Genomic DNA, 21,509 nt, shown 5'->3' on the forward strand with positions numbered 1-21,509 from the left:
ATACTCATATTTACTGTCTGGCTCATTACATAAAGAAATTTGCTGATCCCTGTCCCCTAACCTAAAAAATGAAATGAGATTTTAGTTAGAATGCTACAAGTAATAGGTGGATTGTAGAATTCTTACTATATTCAGTTTTCTTGCTGGAAGAGATAAAATTCTAAATACTATTTTAAAATGATGCTATCAGTATTAAGTTATCATTTATAAAATGTCTTCCCAATGGGTATTGTCAACTCAATAGCCAAGGATTACTAACATGCCCAATCAATTTACAACCAATAGTAGCTCTCATATTCACTTGGACTAGTAATTTCAGTTGCTTTACAATCCTCAGACTGGAACAAAAACAAAAGAAATCCTTCATGCTTGATTACACTGGTAGAAAGAGAACCAAATTCAAATTAGGACTTTAAGAGGTAAGATTATAGGAGGCATGATTAGTTTAAATGTCTATAAGGTAACTTTGACAATCAATGCACATAGATATATAGGGTTAAACACCAACATGTGGTTCTGTGATTCTCAGATCAACTAGGGAATCATAATGGTATATCTGGAAATATGTAGAGTGTTTCAGTTTCTCATAATAACTTGTAAGCACTACTAATATTTTGTGGACAAGATCGAAAGACACTAAATATCCTGCAATGTGAAGGACAGTCCTACAAAAAACCTGTCACTCAAAATGTCAATAATTGCCTGCAGCGATTGGTATACTCTTGGGTATCTTTTCAAATGCAAATAGCATCACATAGACAAAAAAAAAAAAAAAAGTGAGTGAAGAATATGGTTCTGAGAATTTCACCCTCATTCCTTTTATTATCACTATAATTCAAGACTGATGGGAATGGATAAAGATCAATTTGACTTAGATCTGAAGAAAAAAATTTTCTCCTCACTCTTAAAAATGGCCGGGGTCCCATAATCTCATTAAGTACAAAACTGACAGACACTAAGGACAACAGAGGGGTCAAAAAACAGTTCCCCATAAGAAACTGGCCCTTTACTCCCTGAAGAAAATCATTCTCAACCTTGCCCAAACTCAGTTCTTTACCATTCAGCCTCAAATCCATCCCCAATTTATATGTCTTCTGGTAAAATTACTACATGTCACATACCTCTTGGTGAATTCTATTTCTTTGCTTGATTGACTGCTTTTTACGTAGTTTATCATTTTAATTTCTATTTTTAATAATTTCTATTAAGTCATTCATTTAAAAATCTAGAAATTAAGATGGTTTTAAGTGGTTTATAATGGATGGGCAACTAGTTGTATATCCTTCCTGCCATACATTCATTCTTTGTGCAAATATTAACTGAATTAAACATAAAATATCTTAGATATCCTTCAGTTCATCGACTTGGATACATTTCTATTAACATTCTAGAAGACCAAAAGATATCAGAGACATTAACCAAATCATATAAGTCAAATAGCAAGGCATCTTGAGGATCAAACACTTACAGACATGGGTGATCTGGACTGGAATCTGCAGTGCTGCCATGGGACTAGCAGAGATGGCTGTATTATCTTCCAAGCGGGCTACTCTTATCTGAACATGCTGCACACTGGAATTGGTATTACTGTTTGGAACTCCAGATCCTGATTTATTCTCCAAAAGCGCTGGGTTGTTTTTTTGGTTCTCATGTAACTGTTTAAGGCCTTTTATTAAGACTGAAGGGAGATGGGTAGACAAAAAGAACATTGATTCTCCGACAGACCACCATCTAAGCAGCATGGGAGGTGGGGGAGGTAAGGAGGGAAAGTATTTGGAATAAATAACTGCAGACTGAATGTGAGAGCTTATAAAAATAAGATACTTTAAAAAACAACATAGCCTGAGATTTTTATGAACATTATCCATCATAAGCAATTTTAATTCTTAATATTGTTATTCTTGCCATCTAAGATTAATAATGTTTTTAAAAAGTAGATATTGCAAAGAACATGGAAACAGGACATTTTCTATTCCTAGGGTCTCTTGACAGAATTATCATTTAGGAAGAACACTGGCAATGTCAAAGAGCGTATTTTCATTTTTTAAATGAATGGTGTACGTTTTTCCTCCCAGGGCTCAAGGGCCCTTGACTGTGTGTCTAGAGGTAGCAACTGATCTTTTCCAAACAGTAATATGCTGTTCTTGCACAGGGAGGCCAATTCTAGACTTTGCTCTAGTCATAATATATGCCTATCCTCTAGAACTGGATTTATTTATTTTTGAGACAAGGTCTTGCTCTGTTGCTTAGGCTGGAGTACAGTGGCATGTTCATAGCTCACTGCAGTCTGGAACCTCTGGGCTCAGGCCATCCTTCTGCCTCAGGCTCTTGCTCCCAAGTGGCTGGGACTACAAGCATGTGCCACCATGCCTGGCTAATTGGTTTGTATTTTTTTGTAGTAACAGGGTCTTGCTATGATGCCAAGGCTGGTCTCAAACTCCTAGCCTCAAATGATCCTCCTGCCTCAGCCTCCCAAAGTACTGGGATTACAGGTATGAGCCACTATACTGGCTTATAACTTGGTATTTAATTTTAAAAAATCACATTTTCATCAAGCCAAAGTTCCTCAGTGTTCAATTTTCCTTTGGAACAATGAAAGAGTGTTATAACAAGGGGAATAAATTTAATAACTTAAAGAGACTGTACAACTCAGTTAGTACCTAAATGGAAAACAGGCAACAAAAAGTATGCTATGCTTCAATTTAAGCAAACCCAATTTAAGATCTCTACATTTATATAATAAATAAAATTAGAAAATCAGCCTTTGTTCTACAAAACTGCCACAGAACTTATCTAAATAACACACCCAGTTATTTGAAATTATACTCCTCACAAAAGTTGACTTAAACTTAGGTTTTCCGAAGTACATCTTTGTACAAAATAAAAATAGTCATCAATCACTCAAGGATGGGGATACGTTCTGAGAAATGCGAGCTGTTAGGTGATTTTGTCATGGGGTCATCAGAGTATAGTTACACAATCCTAGATGGTACAAGCCTACAACATGCCTAGACTAGAGGATATAGTCTATTGCTCCTAGGCTACAAACCAAATACTGTAGGCAACTGTAATACAACGGCAAATATTTGTGTATCTAAACATAGAAAAAAATACAGTAAAAATACAGTATTTTAATCTTGTGAGACCAATACTATGACATCTGTTGTTGACTGAAAGGTTCTAAGTGGCCAGCTATGCTGGCTCATATAGGTAATCCCAGCACATTGGGAAGCTGAGCTGGGAGGATCACTTGAACCCAGGAGTTGGAAACCAGCCTGGGTAACAGCACAACCTCATCTCTACCAAAAAAAAAAAAAAAAAAATTTAGCTGGGCATGGTGGTGTGTGCCTGTAGTCCTAACTATTCAGGAGATGGAGGTGGGAAGATCACCTGAGTCCACGGGTTTAAGGTTACAATGAGCTATGATCACACCACTGCATGTTAGCCTGGATAACATAGCTAGACCCTGTCTCTAAAAACATAAAAATTAAACCGTTACGTGGCATGACTGTATATGCAGATTTTATTTCCTCCTCATAGTTTACATAGAAGAACAAGGAGGAGTGTAAGTGTGTACATTTTCATTTTAGGAGCTTTAGGAATTACAAACCACATTAATTCTTCTCTGGGGAAAAAAACAATTATTGAGAGAAACAGGGCAGAAGTCTAAGTAGAAATCTGCTATGATACCTCTTCAGCTGAGGCAAAGAACTTCTAACCTCTCACTCCTAAGGAGTAAATATAGTAAGAAAAGGGGAGGAGCTTAAAAAGCAAGTAATACATTACCAGGGAACGAAACATCCTTATGGTTTGCAATTTGCCTTTTGATAGTCCACCATTTACTTCGTAGCCATTGGGGTGAACGGACACTACTCCATCCTTCAGCTAACAGATCCCAGTTAATGTCATTTTCATCAGCTACATCAAGTTCTGCTATCCTACAGGTTACAAAATAAGCATCTGTTATACGTTAATTTTTCTGTAAGAACCCCTCCCTCTGACTACAGGTGATGGCACTGGCAAATAAAGGGAATGCCAGGTTACGCAAATGAGATGCTATTGTTAAGTTCCAGGAGTGCAGATCTGCTTTCAGAGCTACCATCTAAGAAATACCAACAGCAACATCCTTTGGTTAAAGGTACAACCAATGGGCTAAACCATAAATGGTTAGAACCAGATGAGGCACTGTGAAGGAAAAGGAGTATGTTAAAGGTTAATAAGAACAGATTTAGTTATGTAGTGTTCCTGCAATGTTTCATAGTGTGGCATTTAAGTCATTTATTTCCTGCATCTGAGTGTTTCTATTGTTAAACAAAAATATTTAGAAATTAGCTATTTAAAAAGATTACTAGTTGGAAAAAAAAAACTATATTAAATACAAAATCCAAAACAAGATGACACAAAAACAGTAGGTGCAATCAAAAAATAACACAATAGTACAACGAAATTTGAGGTTTAAAAAAATCTGTTTTCTAGCTTTGTCGTGATGATTTGATTTTCAGTAGGGAGTAGCCACGGTGACAGTCTCTATTATCTCAGGGTCTTAAATAATTTCTTGCTAGTACTTTTGCCCATTTTAGTTAATGAGTCTTAATGGTTAAACCAACTACTTTAAAAAATAAGCTGGGATTATGATATCTTAAAGCTATTTTTGAATTTGTATGAAATGGATGTGTTTGACTTGGTCGATTTTGAAGGTGTGGAGGTAACTACAGACTAGGCCCCCCTTCTTGTCAATCTTAGCACAGTAGCCAGGGATTGAAGGGCATGGAGACTGAACAGCCTTCTTATCCTAAACGTGGTCCCCCTGGGCTAGTACTGAGGCACATTGGTGGGACAGTGGAAAAGCTGCACTGCCACTGCCTGTGCCATACCTGTTCTGTGGATATAGAGAGGACTTCAGTCTCCACGCCTTCAATCTGGTACTTTGCACGAGCACTAAATGCACTAAAAAAGGAACAAACACAAAACAAAACATAGAAAGAGCTCAATATGAAATACTCAGGATCTTAAATGGTGCTCTATGCTAAGGATAGTTTTCAGACTCTAGGCATCCAGGGAAACCAAAAGGGGAAAGTCTATCAAAACGTCCACAGCAATTAAGTGGCTTTTGTCATTATAAGATTCAGGACACAAACCTGAGGATGAGATTGATTTCATCTTCCTTGGTCCATTCAGTACCCCCACTCTGTTTCCAATTCAGGTAATTGAGCCATTTAGAACGACACTGCTTTTCTGAGCGGGTACCCACTCGTTCAGCCACAGCTGCCCAAGACACACCCTGTGTGACTATGTCACCTGGCTCAGTGCTTGTTAATTCATGAACCACTTCTGCGAGTCTCTTTTCTTCTTCTTCTGTCCACTTTCCTGAAAGAAGGAAATTATCCAGACTACCACTGCTAACTTCTTTTACAAATCTGATTCAGGTCCTGTATTGACAAGGGCTGATGCGAAGTATGTAGTACCCAGCGTGTTTTCTGAATGACCCTCTGGTGGGAAACCATATATATCCACTAAGACAGTTTCATTTTACTCGCCCAGTAAAGGTCTCAGTAGAAAAGAAAATAATCCCAATGGAAAGTACTGACCAATTATGAAACTACAAAGAAGAATGTATTCTCAAGTTACACTAAGTCCTTTATCTATAAATAGTGAAATGGGAAGAGCTTCATCAGTGGCGAATAAACAAGAAACGGCATGCTGTTTTTCTTACTCTCACCTAAGATTCCCTGCTCTGCAAAAGTAGACTAAGTTCAAGAGGCCATTACTTATAGGAATGAATGATGAGGGACAAGGCAAATAACACTAACGGGCCCAACCTATTTTAGTAAAAACTCGGCTTCTACCACCTTCATTTCCCACTATCCCAACTCCAGCTACTGTGATGAAATATTAGTAAAGTCTGATACAAGTATTTATACATATTTTTATTCCTGTGTTTCCTCAACCCATAAACCGTCTGATAATCTCGAATGTTCTTCTTGGTCTTTTTCTTATGGAGCTAGAGCAGAAGAACAGAAAAAAAATTTTTTTTAAAAAAATCATCTTTACCTCTGTTTCCATTTTGTTATTACTAGCTAAAAACCTCTAGAAAATTTCAAAAAGACTGTGTTCTTGCTTCGGGAATCCATTCATCTAGTAAGTGTTTACTGAATTTTCATTATATGCTAAGCACAGTTCTGAATACTGTGGATGGATTCAAGACAAAGTCCTACCCTCCTATTCTAGCATGATGTGAAAGGATGGGAATACTTTGAGACTGTCCTGTTTTATGATGTGGCCTCATGGGAAGATGTCACAACATGAGAAGGAAGCAGGCAGATCAGTCAGTCCCTCAGGCTGGCAATCAGGGAATGGCACTGTGTCCTTCCAGTTATGTTACCAAGAGGTTCTGTACTCACAGCATCTTACATGAACCTCTGATACCCTATCCTAAATCTAAAGCATACAGCCCTGCTTCATTCATTAAGCTAGCCATGTCACAGGATGACAAAGTTGGTGGAATTTATGTTCTCACTGCCTTGCAGGTAACAACAGTGATAGTGTAGTAGTTAAGCAGGAAACAGTTCTGATTTCATTTTAGTAGAGCAGGGTTTGGTTAAGGACAAAAAAAGTATGCCTTAGAAGCTAAAGCTAACCTTGAGAACTTTTTAATTGAAAAACTGGGCATAGATTGTGGATCTTTCAGAGAACATTATGGCTTAAAGGGCACTACAAGACCATCTAATCTCTTTTACAGAGGGAAGTGAGGCTCAGAAAGGTTAAATGACAGTTAATGGCAGAGCCTAAATACTGTTGTTGGTTGCAAAGATTAGGTTTAACACTATCATCAGGACATTTGTATGCATTAAAAGGCATTCGTAGTCTTGCCCAGGGACTGAAACACTAATCATAAATTTTTTCTCTGAAAAAACATACTTTGAGTTTAAAATAAGCAAAATACGTACAAATCTTTGGAACACAGCTTCTTCCTAATTTGGGACTTACCTGTGACTAAAGTTTTTCATAAACACTCACTGATTAGCTGTTGCTAATGTAAACTCAACAGTCAGATGGACCTAAATTAAAATTACTCGATGCATATTTGTCTTCAAAATACCTTCTCACCTGGGAAAGTACTGAAATAGCTACAAAACTGAAACATGTTAGATGTGAATCATCTTGTCACTAAGGTGATGTTGTGTCCCTGAAGACAATGTTAGGTTATACAAAAAGAAAGTAAAAGAAGGTTTGATACATCTAGTAAGCTCAAGTAAAAGGAAGACTAGAAAAAGTCTGAACTAATTGCTCCCTGAAAACAAAAGGAAGGCAGTATCCTAAGGGGCAGGAGGCTTAAGTGGTAACAAGAAAACACTACCAGCAGCAGTCACAGTACCTGTGTTGCAAGTATCCTTCATCAGTCGGCACCGATCTTTGACAGAAGATGCACTTCTTCCTAGCGCCGCCCCTATTGTTGCCCAGTCATTGCCATGCTTTATCCGGAGCCTAAAACAAGAGTCTGCCAATCAGCATTTGGTTCAATTGTTTTCTCCCTTTTAATTTCATCATTTATTCTTCATTCTTCTTCTTCCCATTTGACTGGTTTGGAAGTTGTGGGCAGCAATACTTTGAGAGCCAAAGTTTGAAAGTGTGGCCTTTTTTTGGGGTCCACAGTTGTCTGTGGGTGAAAAAAAAACAGGCAGCAATTGCCCTTTTCCTGGGTCAGAGAAGAAATAAGTAACTTGGATATGTGTTCAAAAAAGACCAATTTCCCCTCAGGTTACTGACACAATCTCCCAGGCAAGCCCCAGACTTTCCCTTTTGAGCATATACTCAACAAATTCTTTAGACATCTAAAAGAGTTTCACAGGTCTTTATCATTATAAACAGAATCTATCTTCAATTTTGTTCATGAGCCATATAATTCATTAAACCATACTTTATGGCCTAACTCAATGAAGCAAAATTGTATTTCCTGAGATTCAATAGACTTTGCAAGGTTGAGTCAGCCCAGATATTCACTGAAACATTTGCCAAGTCACCATTCTAAACTAAGCCATGTAGCACAATGCTGGTTTTGATCCTGGTATATAAATTCCCCAAATTTAGTTTTCAGGCAACCAAAAATGGCCCCTTCATCTCTTCTGGAATCCCTATTAGTGGTCTGAGGAAGCATCTGGTGAATGGCAACAGGAGACTAGATTTACACATTCTGAGAATGGTTATTTTGTGCAAGTATGGATTTGATGTGATCTTTTTAAGGTCAATCATGCTTAAAAGCAGAATTAAATTATACCAGTCTGCCAAAAACCTCTTAAAATTTTCAAAGTAAAACTTTTAAGGATGTAAGACACAAAAAACAATCAGAATTAATGAAAAACTTTAAAACTTACTCCTTGAGCTTCTCAATTTCTTCAGGTGTATATCTAGAAATTCAGAGAAATTTTTAAAAAATCAATCAAAACAACGAATACTAAAAACCTTAATAAAAATCAGAATTTCATTTAGGGAGCTGAATGTTAACTTACTTAGCATATGATAATAGTTTCAAAGTAACCCATTTTAAGTGGATTAATAAAAGTTGAGAACAGGCTGGGCGCAGTGGCCCATGCCTCTAATCCCAGCACTTTAGGAGGCCAAGGCAGGCGGACCACTTGAGACAAGGAGTTCGAGATCAGCCTGGCCAACATGACGAAACCCCGTATCTACTAAAAATACAAAATTAGCTGGGCGTCGTGGCGGGTGCCTATAATCCCAGCTACTAGGGTGGCTGAAACAGCAGAATAGCTTGAACTTGGGAGGCAGAGGTTGCAGTGAGCCAAATCATGCCACTGCACTCCAGCCTAGGCAACAACTTACTCCTTCAGTTAAAAAAAAAAAAGAAAAAAGTTGAAAAATAAATGTTTCTATTTTTATTTTTTTAAAACAGTAAATATTTTTAGTTATAATAAAGACAGATTGTGTAATTTTATCTAGAAAAAAAAATCAACATTTAAAACATACATCTGTTCCCATGCTGCCTAATACTTCCTTTATTTAAATTTAGGTTTTGGCACTCTCAAATCATAACTACTCCAAAAAAACAACACAACAAAAACAAAAACAAAAAAAACACTACGGGTGACATTATAAACTAAAGCTAAGAAGAGTATCTACCGAAAATTCTCTGAAAACACTGAAAAAATTAAAATTCTCTTCCTTTACCCAGGTATGGACATCTCACATACTCTTGCTCTTTAGTTCATCAGGCAAGTACTCCATACAGCCAGTGCAATGTTCTTTTTAAAAATGTCCATTTAATAATTATGAAAGGCTGATCACTGTGTAACCATCTGTAATGCATGGAAGGTTTATGAATAGTTAACAAGTCCTTTACGCTCCATTTAAAAATTATTTCTCCTTTTCCATTGTCATAAAAACATAATTTAATCCCCTTCAGCTTTCAAATGTACTTTCATTAGCAGGCTGCTGAAGAGCTAGAGAAAAGGCTGCACCAATAGCTCAGTAGTATCTAATAAGCCATACTACTGCCACCTAAAATTTCCAAACAAATTAAAAATAATGTCAGTAACAATATATAATCATTGCATTGAAAAATCTTAATGGTGCCTTCCCATAAATACAGAAATCCATGCATTGTTTCCAGAAATGTCATTCTTTTCCATTCTGGTTTTGTTTAAAAAAAAGAAAAAAGGCCACTGACCTAGGAATGTTGTATTCTAAAAACAAATAGGAAAAATGTTACCAATAAATTTCAAGTTATTTTCAAACTTCTTAAATCTTTAACTAGTACTGTACTTTTTATGTTATTTTACTACAAAGCAGACTTTGACATATTTAGTAAGCCAAGTCTTAAATCTAACCTATATAAAGTGAATTACAACCTAATTTCTAAAAGAGGCTTTAATAATAAAGTTTTACCATATTCACAACATGGACCTGGAGGATAAAAATATTAACAATAATTCATGGCTGTCTTCAATTAATACCTTGACCATAATTCTACTTTTTAAAAAATGGACAGTTCCTCAAGTATCTCCCCTAATTACATGAAAACATGCAGCATTACAAGTTTTCATACTTTCCCACATGGTTTCTGTCATCATACATGCGAAGCACTCTTCTATAAACTGCAAACAAAGGCCGGTTCAGACCCCATGCTATAGTCCTGTAGAAATCTTTTCTTTCGTCTTTTGACATCTCAAAGATGATTTCTGTAGCATCTTTTATTCCGCGTGCCTAAATGGGTTACATTTCTTTGATTTAGGGATTTCTGAGAAAATGCATATAGATATACTATGCTTTTAAAATTTGTTCTTATGTTAAAGGTCATCAATGGCATTTAGAAAAAGAATATATCATTAATTCATTAATAAATCAAATATAAACTTTTAAGATGTTGCAAGAGATAACTGACACTTAAATGTTCCAAGAATAAACTATCGAATTCAATAAATTCAATTTCCGTCAAGTCCTTTTGAAATTGTAAAAAATTAAAAATAGATCTAAAGAAAGTATAAGGAAGAAAATCACAAGAGCAAAATCAATGGAATCCGGAATCAAAGCATAGAAAGGATAAACAAATCTAGAAATTGGTTCTTTGAAAATATCCATTAAGATTACTAAAATCTGAAATGATTAAAGTTCTGCCAAAATAAAAAAAAAAAAGACAGAAACAATACTAGAAATGGAAAAATGGGGCCTAAGTAGAGATGCTGAAGCGATTAGACCATTAAGAAAATAATAATATGAACAATTTTATGGTAATAAATTTGAATTTTTGCAAAATGAATAAATTCCTAGAAGACCTAAACTTACCAAAAATGACTCTAGAAGAGACAGAAAATCAAATAGCCACAGACCATCAAGAAAATCTAATCAGTTATTAAATAATCTTCCCACAATAAAAACACTAGGCCCACATGACATGGATGACATTATAGGTAAATACTACCGAATAGACACATAATCTTGTTCTTAAACTATTCAAAAGTTTGCAAAAAAAATGAAAAAAGTGGGCACATTTCTTTGCTTATTTTATCAGGCTAAGATAATCTTAATAGTGAAACCAGAAAAGGACAGGTTCAGAAAAGAATTTTCAGGTCAAACTCATTCATTAACATAGATTTCCTAATAATATTTTAGCACACTGAACCCAGCAATGTATAAAAACATTAATATGTCTAGGTAAAAAAGTTCATCCTGGGAATACAAGTTTGTGTTAATTTCAGGAAAATTATTAATGTAATTAATCACATCAGCAGATTTATGGAAAAAATGTAAAATCTCAACAGACGTGGGAAAACCATCCATAAAATTCAATATTCATGTATGTATGATAAAGTCTTAACAATTAGAATTCACTGATAATCAGATTTTAAAAAGCAAAAATGTAAAGATTGGAAAAAAGAATCATTTGTAATATATACATAGAAACCCAAAAATCTATGAAGAAAAATTATGTGATTTAAAAAATAACTAATTTTAGCAAGGTTGCTAGATACAAAATCAATATGCAGTTATTTGCATTTCTATACAAAGTTTAAATATATTTTTAAAACTTCCCACACAGCATCAAAATTTAGAGCATCAGAACTGAGGCAAGTTATCAATGTCCTTTATGAAGGAAAATATAAAACTTGACATTGAAGAGGAACTAAAATGAAGAGTTATACCATGTTCCTCAACAGAAAGATGACATACTATGAAGATATTAATTCCCCCCAAATTGATGTACAAATTCAACACCATCCAATAAAAACTCCATTTGAGTGTTTCATTCTCTGCAAGCTGATTCTAAATTCGTAACAGAAGAACAAAGGGCCAAGAACAGTCAAGACATTTATAAAGAGGCTGGGCCCATCGGATACTGGGACTTCTCAAAACAGTGCTGTACTAGTACAGGTAATCAACAAACAGAACCTGAACACAAATTAGGAAACCTAGAAACACATTTGTGGCAGCTTGATTTAGGACAGAATGAACACTGTAAATTAGGAATTAGACATCTATACAGAAAGAAACACAATTCAAATTATATCTCACACCTACAGCAATGAAATGCAGAATTATAAAACTTTTACAAAGTAATGTGAGAAAGTCTTCATGCCCTTGAGGCAGGGAAGGATTTCTTAAACAAGGAAGCATGCAAAACAAACAGACAAAAAAGATAATACATTTGATATTGCAATTAACAATCTTTTCTCATTAAATGACACCTAAAGAGAAAGAAAAGACAGGCCACTAAATTGGGACAAGGTATCTATAATACAAATGACCAGTAAACCATTAACACCCAGCATACATTAAGAAAGTCTAAGTTAAACAAATAAAACAGGTAACCACAGAAAAACTGGTGAAAGACACAAACAGGAATTTCAAAGAAGAACACAAGTAGCTAATAAGCATATCAAAATGTTATCAGAGAAACAAATTAAAACCATAATTAATACCCACTAAATTTGTACAAATGAATAGCAAAAAACTAAAAAAACACTCTAATGACCATTAACTGAGAAATGGATAACTTGTACATTTGCACAATGAAATACATCTAAATAAAAGGGTACGGATATTAAAATCATAATATTGAGCCAAAGAAGTTACAGAATATCCAGAGAATAGAATCTCTTTATATAAATTTCAAAAACAGGTGAAATCAGTGTATGCATTTCATACACTTTTGAATGTATGAAACTTCACAGCAAAAAAATTCTAAATTTTAGAATGTTTTCTAAAATTATTTCACTTATGCAGTTCCAGTTTTGCAAATGATTAAATTTAAATATTTCCTGAGCTACTAATGCAAGGAGCACCGCGTTGCAGGACGACCACAGAGTGAGAGAAAAGATTCTACCACCTCCACACTCCTTGCCCTTTTTCTTGTAGAAGTTACTCTCATTTATCTTTTTAACCCAAATATGAAACTTGTGACATCAAACTAATTGGAATTCTCTGAAGTTTAAAACTGGCTCTACAGAATTCTCTTAGAAGAGCACCACATAATAAAAGCTATGGTCAAAAATAAAAATTGAACAAATTATCTTTTTCCAAGATAATCTTTTGGACATTTCCTATTTCTGCCAATCTAATCATCATTCTCCCAGTCACCTAAAATAAAAACTCTTAAGTTGCTCCAACCCCTTTTCCTTCTTTCCCAACATTTAGTCACCAGGCATCCTTACAGACTACTTGGTTATCTGCCTTTTCCCTACCAATTCTATTTCTACCACTGTAGTTTAAGTCCTTTGCCACTCTCAGTTGGTCTACTTCAGTCCTCTAAAAGGTCTCCTACTCACTTCTGCTCATTAATCACTAAATTGGAAGGGTCCTTGGAGATTATCTACTTCAATCCCCTATATAAGAAAAACGCAGTTTAATTCCCGAAGTTCACTATTCCTTGGCACTGGTTACCGCTTTATCTAAACTAACAGCATTTTCCAGGTATAACTAAACCATATGTGACTAGTGGACAACTTAAACACACTTCTGGATTCATTTTCAAAGGCCACTGTATTTGTTTCTCTTAAAACAACAAACATGGTGGAAGGATCTCATTTATTAGTGAAGAATTAAAGTTTTAAAATTCTGCATTTCACAAAGGTTAGCTTGGGAAGGTTGCAGTTAAAATTAAACTTCAAAATGTGCACCTTCTAGGCAGCACCGTATTTCTACATTAGTGTAGCGTGGAAAATAGTAAGCAATCGATATATCAAATGACAGGAGAAGGTATACCATCCTTCCCTAAATGTGCTAATGGTCTACATTTCAGACAAAACACTATTTGAATCTAACTCCATTACAGAGATAATCAGCAAGCCCCTGGAAAGATTACAGACCTACCCCACCAATTTCTTACTCAACTAAGTTACTAGCTTTTCTTAAACCCTTTAATAACTTCTCATTTCCTATAGGAAAAGTTCTAATTCTTCGGCATGGACTTCAAAGCCTAGTTTTCCAGAGGCTACTTATCTCAGTTCAAAGTAAAGGGGTTAATGTGTGTTGGTTTTGATCTTTGATTTCTTGCTACTTCAGCATGCATTCATGTGGTTCCCTCCGGTTCTACTCTAGCCCAAGTTCTACCCTTTTAACACAGCTCAAATCCTTGCTCTTCCAAAATTTCCATAACTGCTCTAAAAACTCTTTCTGTAAACTTGTACAGAACTCACGTGTACCACTCACATGATACAAAGCTTTGTATCATTCTTCACCTGTTTCCAGCCTGCCCAAATGGATCACTGACTTCAAAGGCAAACACTGTGTGTTAAAGCAATCCATGCCTTAACACAATCCAATACTTAAAAACTATTGTGTTCAAAGGATGTTTAATGAAGTGTACTAAGCTAACAAGAAATAAACCTGAATAAGAAAATAAACTAAATTTTTATTTTTTTAAAAGGGAAGGGCTGGTATGACATCAAAAATTCATTCAAAGATGCATACTTTAGCCAGTCATGGTGGCTTATGGCTGTAATCCCAACACTTTGGGAGGCCGAGATGGGCGGATCACCTGAGGTCAGGAGTTTGAGACCAGCCTGGTCAACATGGTGAAACCCCCGTCTCTACTAAAAATATAAAAATTAGCTGGGCATGGTGGTGTATGCCTGTAATCCCAGCTACTCGGGAGGCTGACACAGGAGAATAGCTGGAACCCGAGAGACAGAGTTGTACTAAGCCAAAGATTGTGCCACTGTACTCCAGCCTGGGAAACAGAACAAGACTCCATCTCAAAAGCAAAAACAAAACAAAAAAAAACAAAGATACATACCTTAAGCTTTAAACAACATGAATTAAACTCTATAGGCTTCTTGAAAAGATAAGGCTTTAAAATGTTGAGAGGCTATTAGGATTTTATCTAAACTTAAGGGTGGTAATTTAAGTAGCAAAGGTATTTTAAACTGAGAATTCAAAATATTATTATACTATAATAACATGTTTTAGAATTATTCAGCTATGTTAGTCAATCATCCATTACAAAATAAGTAAAAAGCTCCTAGTAAGTACATACAATATGCTGTGTCAATTTCTGCAATTGGCAATAAACAAATTATTGAAACATAAAAATTTGCCGTAAGATACCTTTAGATAGCGTTCAATATTGTTCATCAAAATATCAATTTCTTCTTTGGACCACATCCCCTGCTTCCATTTATGTCCTTTAAAAGAAAACAAGTAATGTTATAAAAAATGTTACTCCTTGAAAGAAAACAACAAATTTCCTTTGTGATTAAATTATATTTGGGGATAAAATGTAGCTAATTTAATTTCTCATTCCTCTGAAATCTAAAAGGTAGCTCTAGGTAAACTTGCTTTTGTAACCTCCGGTTTTTAAGCTACAATACATTTATTTGACCCTACTAAAAAAAAGACAATGGTAATTAAAGATTTTAAAACTATTACCTCTCAGCCTTTCAGCAGTACAAAACTGCTAAAAAGAGATGTATAAAAATAAGAAAGGCCAAATCATGCTCAAAACTTTTTGAAAAATTTCTCCAATGAAAATTTTATGAGCAGAATATATACAAAAGACTCTAGGGCAAGGTAAATATTGAATACCAAGTGAATACTGTATTCTTAATGAATATTCACTATACAGTGGTTGAAAATGATTTACGTTTTTCTGCTTCCTTTTTGTACTTCAGAGTGGCAGAGACACAACCCTCCCTTTTTTTGTAGCAGCTTTCTGAGCTATGTTTGAGCATAGCCAGCACTATGAACACTATGTTACCTTGAGCCTCTAAGCCACTTATCAGACCAAAGTTGGTAGACCCTTGAAAAGGCTTGACTTCCTACTCCCATAAGCAATAACTGTATTGTCTTAGATGACACCACTATGCATTTGTTCAAAAATTAACAGGACAAAATTCACTTCAAATCAGAAGGAAAAATATAATTACTGAAAAACAAATGGTGGTTTCATAACCTTAATTCAAAGTTATTCGGGGTCAAATTTATTTCAGTTAGAAAAGCTCAATTAGTTTAATTGCTCAATCCCGATGATAAAGGTCCAATTCAGAATCTTGTTGACTATAAGCCCTCTCTATCTCCATTTTTTTCCACTGGGAACTAAAATTCACAGTATATCTTACCTTTATTAGTCAGAGAATCCTTATCTTCTTTAGTTGTAAACCATGCTTGGCTAACTGCTGAAACTTCCTCATTACCCAAAGGAGATATTTCATCTAGTTGCTCATTCTGCAAAATCTTGAAAAGGTAAAAGTGAAAAAAAAAAAAAAGGGGGGGCAGCTTGATTTAATGCCCAACCTGATTCATCTTAATAATGCTAAGCATTATAAAATTTTAATACAGTAATATGGAATTCACTTGGTTTAGATATAGTAAAAATATATTCAATTTACAAAAAAATTGCTTGTTTTTATTATAGCAGTATGAAAACAAAATTATATGCATTAACATAATACAATCTTCATTTAAGCAAGTAAATGTACTATGTATAAAATGGGCCAAGAGTCCACTAAGTATTTAAATCAACATAGAATATTCAGGAAAACATAAATATTTACATATATAAATAAGCTCAATAATATACAGCTATCTGTTCTAGACAGGAAAATGTAAGTGCTAGGGTTGGGTGTTATGATTTGTTAACACCCTCAGAGATAAGCTTGCTGCCTAAATCACCAATGATATAATCTTTTGCTTAACTTAAAAGATTAAGTTAAATCATAAGTCATTATTGCAAAATCATGGTCTGCGTATTGTTTTCTGACAACTTTGTTTTTGCCAACTTCTAGAGCCTTATTAACGTAACTTCCTCTCAAAGAACTGTATGGTGTTACTTATTCTTAAAGCAGCTGAGTTTTCTGTGCAACTACCACCAGCTACATTTTCAGCTACAAAATCTGCTGGTCAGTGGGGAGCTGCCTTTGACAGAATTGACCCTGGCCTGAATGGCCTGAAGAGAACAATAAAGTATATGAGGAAGACCTGGCAAAAACGGTGCTACCATATCAGGTAATAGCCTATCATGGGCAGAATAAAGGAAGAGTCACATGTTTAGTGACCACTCAACCCAATTCAGTCTCTAGGCTAAAAAAAACTAAGCAATGTCACTGACTGAAGGTAAATCCCAAGAAGGATTGGACTAATACTACTTGAATAAGCAGAAACTGAACTTCTAATATGAAGAGAAATTGAAACTCATCTCTCTTGGAAAGAGATAAGCTATCAGTGGACAACCAACGTATAATTAAGAGAAAAGCCACATCTCTAATGTTGCCTACTTTATTTTTATATCTGGTGGTAATACATATAGTGTGTTTATGAAAGTGTTTTTGAGACCATGGGCAAAAAGTTGGAAATCACTGGAACAAGTGTGAAAAGTTTTATAGCCCTCTATGTGTCATACTTATTGTTACTATTTTTTTAATCAAGAGAGACCTTTATAAAGCTAAGAACTGAGACAGACTAGATGTGTCTAAGGCTTCTTATATTCTGAAGATTACAATTTTATAAGATTTGTTGGGGTCGCCTCATGTTTGGGCACCACTGTCGGGGGACTGTCCTGCAGACCTTGACTCAGTGACAGATGAATAAAATACACTTGACACACAGATATCATGCTTTACCAGTTCGGCTGAGGGTCCACAGCCGCTTTACAGATACTTTGCTGCCAGCCTTCCTCAGCCAATGAGACTTGCATTTATTTAGTAAAGTTTAATTGACAAAGCCCAAGTCAACACCACTAGAATGAAGATTAAAGCACAGGTTATGATGCTTAAAGCAAAAACCATTAGAGGGTGATTTCCTTGGTCAACCTTCTCCTGAGAGGGCCATCTGGCTCAAAAGTTAGTTTTAAGACCACACAAGTAAACAAGTTATTTAGGTAAACTCCACATACTTTAGCTATTTGCTTTACTTATTAACTAAATGTAAAGGGGATTTAGGCTGCCTTCAGCTAAAACTTCTACTGAAACTATGAAAAAGCTTTTAGGCTTTCTAAAAGGGTTCGAGACTATATTCTGTAACTTTCTCTACTGTTTTTCCTTTAATATTTTTTCCACCACCTTGAGTGAATTCCTACAAGATTTGATCCTGGAGTTATACATCAGTAAACAGTGTAACAGAGAGCTATCAAAAGACCTTGATACATACTCACTTTTAAGAACTATAATGTAGAAAATTCTCTTAAATGATCATCTCTTAAATTAACCAGTTGGATATGAGAATCAAATCACCATTCCTCAAAGTATGTCTACATAGCAGAGCCCATTCCATAAACCTTAGGAATAAGTCTGTCATGCTAATTAACCACTATTTTGGGGTAAACACTTAATGACTCATGGCTCAAATTTTCCCTATGAAGAGTTACAATGATCATGTAAGTCATGTAGTGTCAAACATTTAACTAGCCATCAAATGAGCAAATAATTATTTAGCAGTAGTATTTAACACTGTCAATAACAAATGAGTTCGGTGAGTACAGCAGGAGACTTAAGTACCTTGAAGGATATTTATATACCTATCTATACTTGGTATAATAAATATTAATAAGCTTTACAGTATTCCTATTTTTTTTTACTACTTTATGCATCTATTAAGTTTACTCAACTTTATGTAGTATGCTATTGCTTTTAAAATGAAGCTTTTATGAGTTGGTTGCAGGATTTCATGTCTACAATATATATAAGGCTTATAAATCTTAAATATTCAGCTGACTGAAGACCTCTTGCAACCACAAAGTACTATATATATAGGGACTTACAATAGTTTCTAATTATTTTTCAAGCTAGTCTCATTAGTGGAATGAGACACAGTACATTAACTGCCAAACTACGTCAAATAGCTGCAACTGGTTTACAGCAAAGATACAGTAAGAAACAGACTATTTCTGAACTTTTAAACCATGCTTTCAACTCACATCTTGTCCATTTTGTGTCTAAAGTTAATCTGATTAAACAAATTAGAAATTATGAAAAGTTTTTTGTTCACTAAAATTGTGATAACAAACCAAGAGGCTAAATATTAAATTATAACTCATTAACTCTTTGGCAGTAATCAAAACAAAACAACTTTATAATTTGTTTTGTAGTAAGGGCTAAAGCTGGGCACAGTGGCATGTTCCTGTAGTCCTTGCTACTTGGGAGGCTGAGGTTTCTCATCATTTTATCACCTAAGCAATGTGTAAAGGATCACCTTCCCGGGGTCAGTTAAAAGATTTACTATACCTGGATCTGTGTCACAGTCCCCTCAGTAACCTCATCATCTGCCACCTCTGTGGTTGCGGTCATGGTCACCTCAAAGCTCTGATCATTTTCTGAAACTTCAAGAAAAGGAACAGTTCATCTCCAAAATAATAATGGCAAATTCTAATTATTCTAAAAATATTCATGGGAATAAAACACAATCATCTAATTTCCTAACACACTCCTTCTTAATACATCTTCACATGTATATATTCATTTGCTTAATAATACTTAATGTGCACCTAATTCATAGTAGGTATTGCTCTAGGTGCTGGGGAAACAAAAATCCTTTCTTCATGGAGCCTATATTCTAGTGGGGAAAGACACAAAATGGACAAGATACTATGTTGGATGGTGATAAGCAGTGAGAAAAAATAGAACAGGAAAGAGAATGTGTTGGTATGGAGACAGTATTTGAAATTATATTCAGGAGCTAGGATGGAAGCTGGTTTTGCAGGTGTCTTAAGGAAGACCTTTTCAAGGAGAGCCAAGTGCAAAGGCTCTGAGATGGGGCATCTTGAAGTATTCATGGGAATAGCAAGGAGCCAGTGTAGCTAAAACAGACTAAACAAGAACACGCGGGAGACTGTGTAGGGCCTTCTAAGCCAAAAGGTTTTGGCTTTAACTCTTAGGTGGGAAATGACTAGAAGATTTTGAATAAAGTAATCTTATATTGTAACAGGCTCACTCTGGCTGCTAAGAAAAACAGTCTGAAGGGCAGCAAGAGCTGGAGTAAGATCAGTTAAGAGGCAAATGCAATCAAGATGTATCAGTGGCTTGGACTAGGGTGAAGGCAACTGAGAGTTCAAATCGTGAATGTATTTTGGATGGCAGAGCCAATATGATTTGTAGACAAACAAGAGATAGGAGAGACTGAAGAGTCAAGGATAACATTAAATATTTTTTTTAAATCAAAACTACTGGAATACACTTTTTACTAATTAGTTGGAGAAGATTGTAAAAGAAGCAAATTTAAGGATTTAGGAAGTTATAGAATCTCTACTTTAAACACATTAGTTTGAGACAACTACTATATATTTAGAAAGTGAGAAGTCTGGTCTGGAATAAATCTGGTAGTTAACACCAGATAGTATTTAAAATCTCAAGTTGAGATCACCTAAAAAGTGAGTAAAGAAAACAAAGAAGCAGTCTAAGGACTTAGTCCTGGGGTGCTCCACATTTAGAGGTTCTGGTGACATGGAAAAGTCAGCATTAGAGACTAAGAAGAAATGGACATAAAAATAGAAAACCAGAGGAATGTTTCCTACAAGTCAAGTGAAAATGTTTCAGGGAGGAGGAATAATAAATACTGTCAAAAGTTTCTGACAGATCAAGAAAGGCAAACACTAAAAAAGTGGCCACTGAATTTGGCAACAAGAAGGTCTTTGGAGAGCAGAGAAAAACAGTTTAGTTAAGGGGTGAAAGCTTGACTGGATTAAGTTTAAGGAAAAATGGGGGAAAGGAAGGCAAATATAGGTAATTTTCAAGGTATTCTGCTCTAAAGACAAGGAGAAAAATTGAATAAGGACCAAAGGTGAGCTAAAGGGGCTTTTTATTTATTTTTTTTAGACAGGATCTTGTTCTGTTGCCCAGGCTGGAATACCATGGCATACTAACAGCTCACTGCAGCCTCAACCTCCCAGGCTCCAGAGATTCTCCCACCTTAGCGTCCCTAGTAGCTGAGAATACAGGCGTGCACCACCACATCAGCTAATTTGTATTTATCGTAGAGATAGAATTTTGCCATGTTGCCCAGGCTGGTTTCAAACTCCTGGGCTCAAGCAAAGTGCCTGCCTTGGCCTCCCAAAGTGCTGGGATTGACCAGGGACATTTTATTTTAAAGAAAAAATAACAGTACGTTTCCAATACTGATAAGAATGATTCAGTACACGAAAAACTGGTGATACAGAAGAGACAAAATAATTATTGGAATAATGTCCTTGAGTAGGTAAAGGGGATGAAACCTAGTAAATGGAAGGCTAGGTCTAAGATAGGATAACAAATATATGGACATAGATGCAGGTGGGTATATATTTGTGGTAGTGGGAATGTGTAGAAATTATTTTCTGGTTACTTCAATTTTCTTAGTGAAGAGGAAGTCGGGTTATCAGCTCAGAGTAAAAAGGTGGAAGAGGTATTCAAAAGTTTCAGGAGCTATGAAATAGTCATCTCAGAGTGGGAAAAAAAACACTAGAAAACTGGTGTTACTAGCATTAGGAGCCCACTTGAGGTTAATGATCAGGAATTAAAGTGAGAATAGCCTGCTTGTGCCATTTTTCTCTAATCCTTTTCAATTAGCTGCACTGTTACAGACATAAATAGGCA

The 21,509-nt window shown here is 35.4% G+C and overlaps 1 protein-coding gene across 6 annotated transcripts in view; it reads right to left on the minus strand.

Moving 5' to 3' along the window:
- The window catches only part of DMTF1 (cyclin D binding myb like transcription factor 1), a 44,558-nt gene that overhangs the window by 6,577 nt on the left and 16,472 nt on the right, over positions 1–21,509 (minus strand). For all 6 annotated transcript variants that reach the window (XM_012440412.2, XM_012440415.3, XM_012440413.2 and 3 more), the window contains 9 exons: positions 19,167–19,261; positions 16,068–16,182; positions 15,058–15,134; positions 10,061–10,218; positions 8,373–8,405; positions 7,376–7,485; positions 5,139–5,367; positions 3,787–3,938; positions 1,469–1,678 (listed from right to left, as the gene is read on the minus strand). In XM_012440412.2, the coding sequence (XP_012295835.2) occupies positions 1,469–1,678; positions 3,787–3,938; positions 5,139–5,367; positions 7,376–7,485; positions 8,373–8,405; positions 10,061–10,218; positions 15,058–15,134; positions 16,068–16,182; positions 19,167–19,261 (1,179 nt within the window). The remainder of the gene's footprint in view (positions 1–1,468; positions 1,679–3,786; positions 3,939–5,138; positions 5,368–7,375; positions 7,486–8,372; positions 8,406–10,060; positions 10,219–15,057; positions 15,135–16,067; positions 16,183–19,166; positions 19,262–21,509) is intronic.

The sequence above is a fragment of the Aotus nancymaae genome, unplaced genomic scaffold (genome assembly GCF_030222135.1).
Source record: "Aotus nancymaae isolate 86718 unplaced genomic scaffold, 86718_ANA_hifiasm-v0.15.2.pri h1tg000025l, whole genome shotgun sequence".
Lineage (NCBI taxonomy): Eukaryota > Metazoa > Chordata > Mammalia > Primates > Aotidae > Aotus > Aotus nancymaae.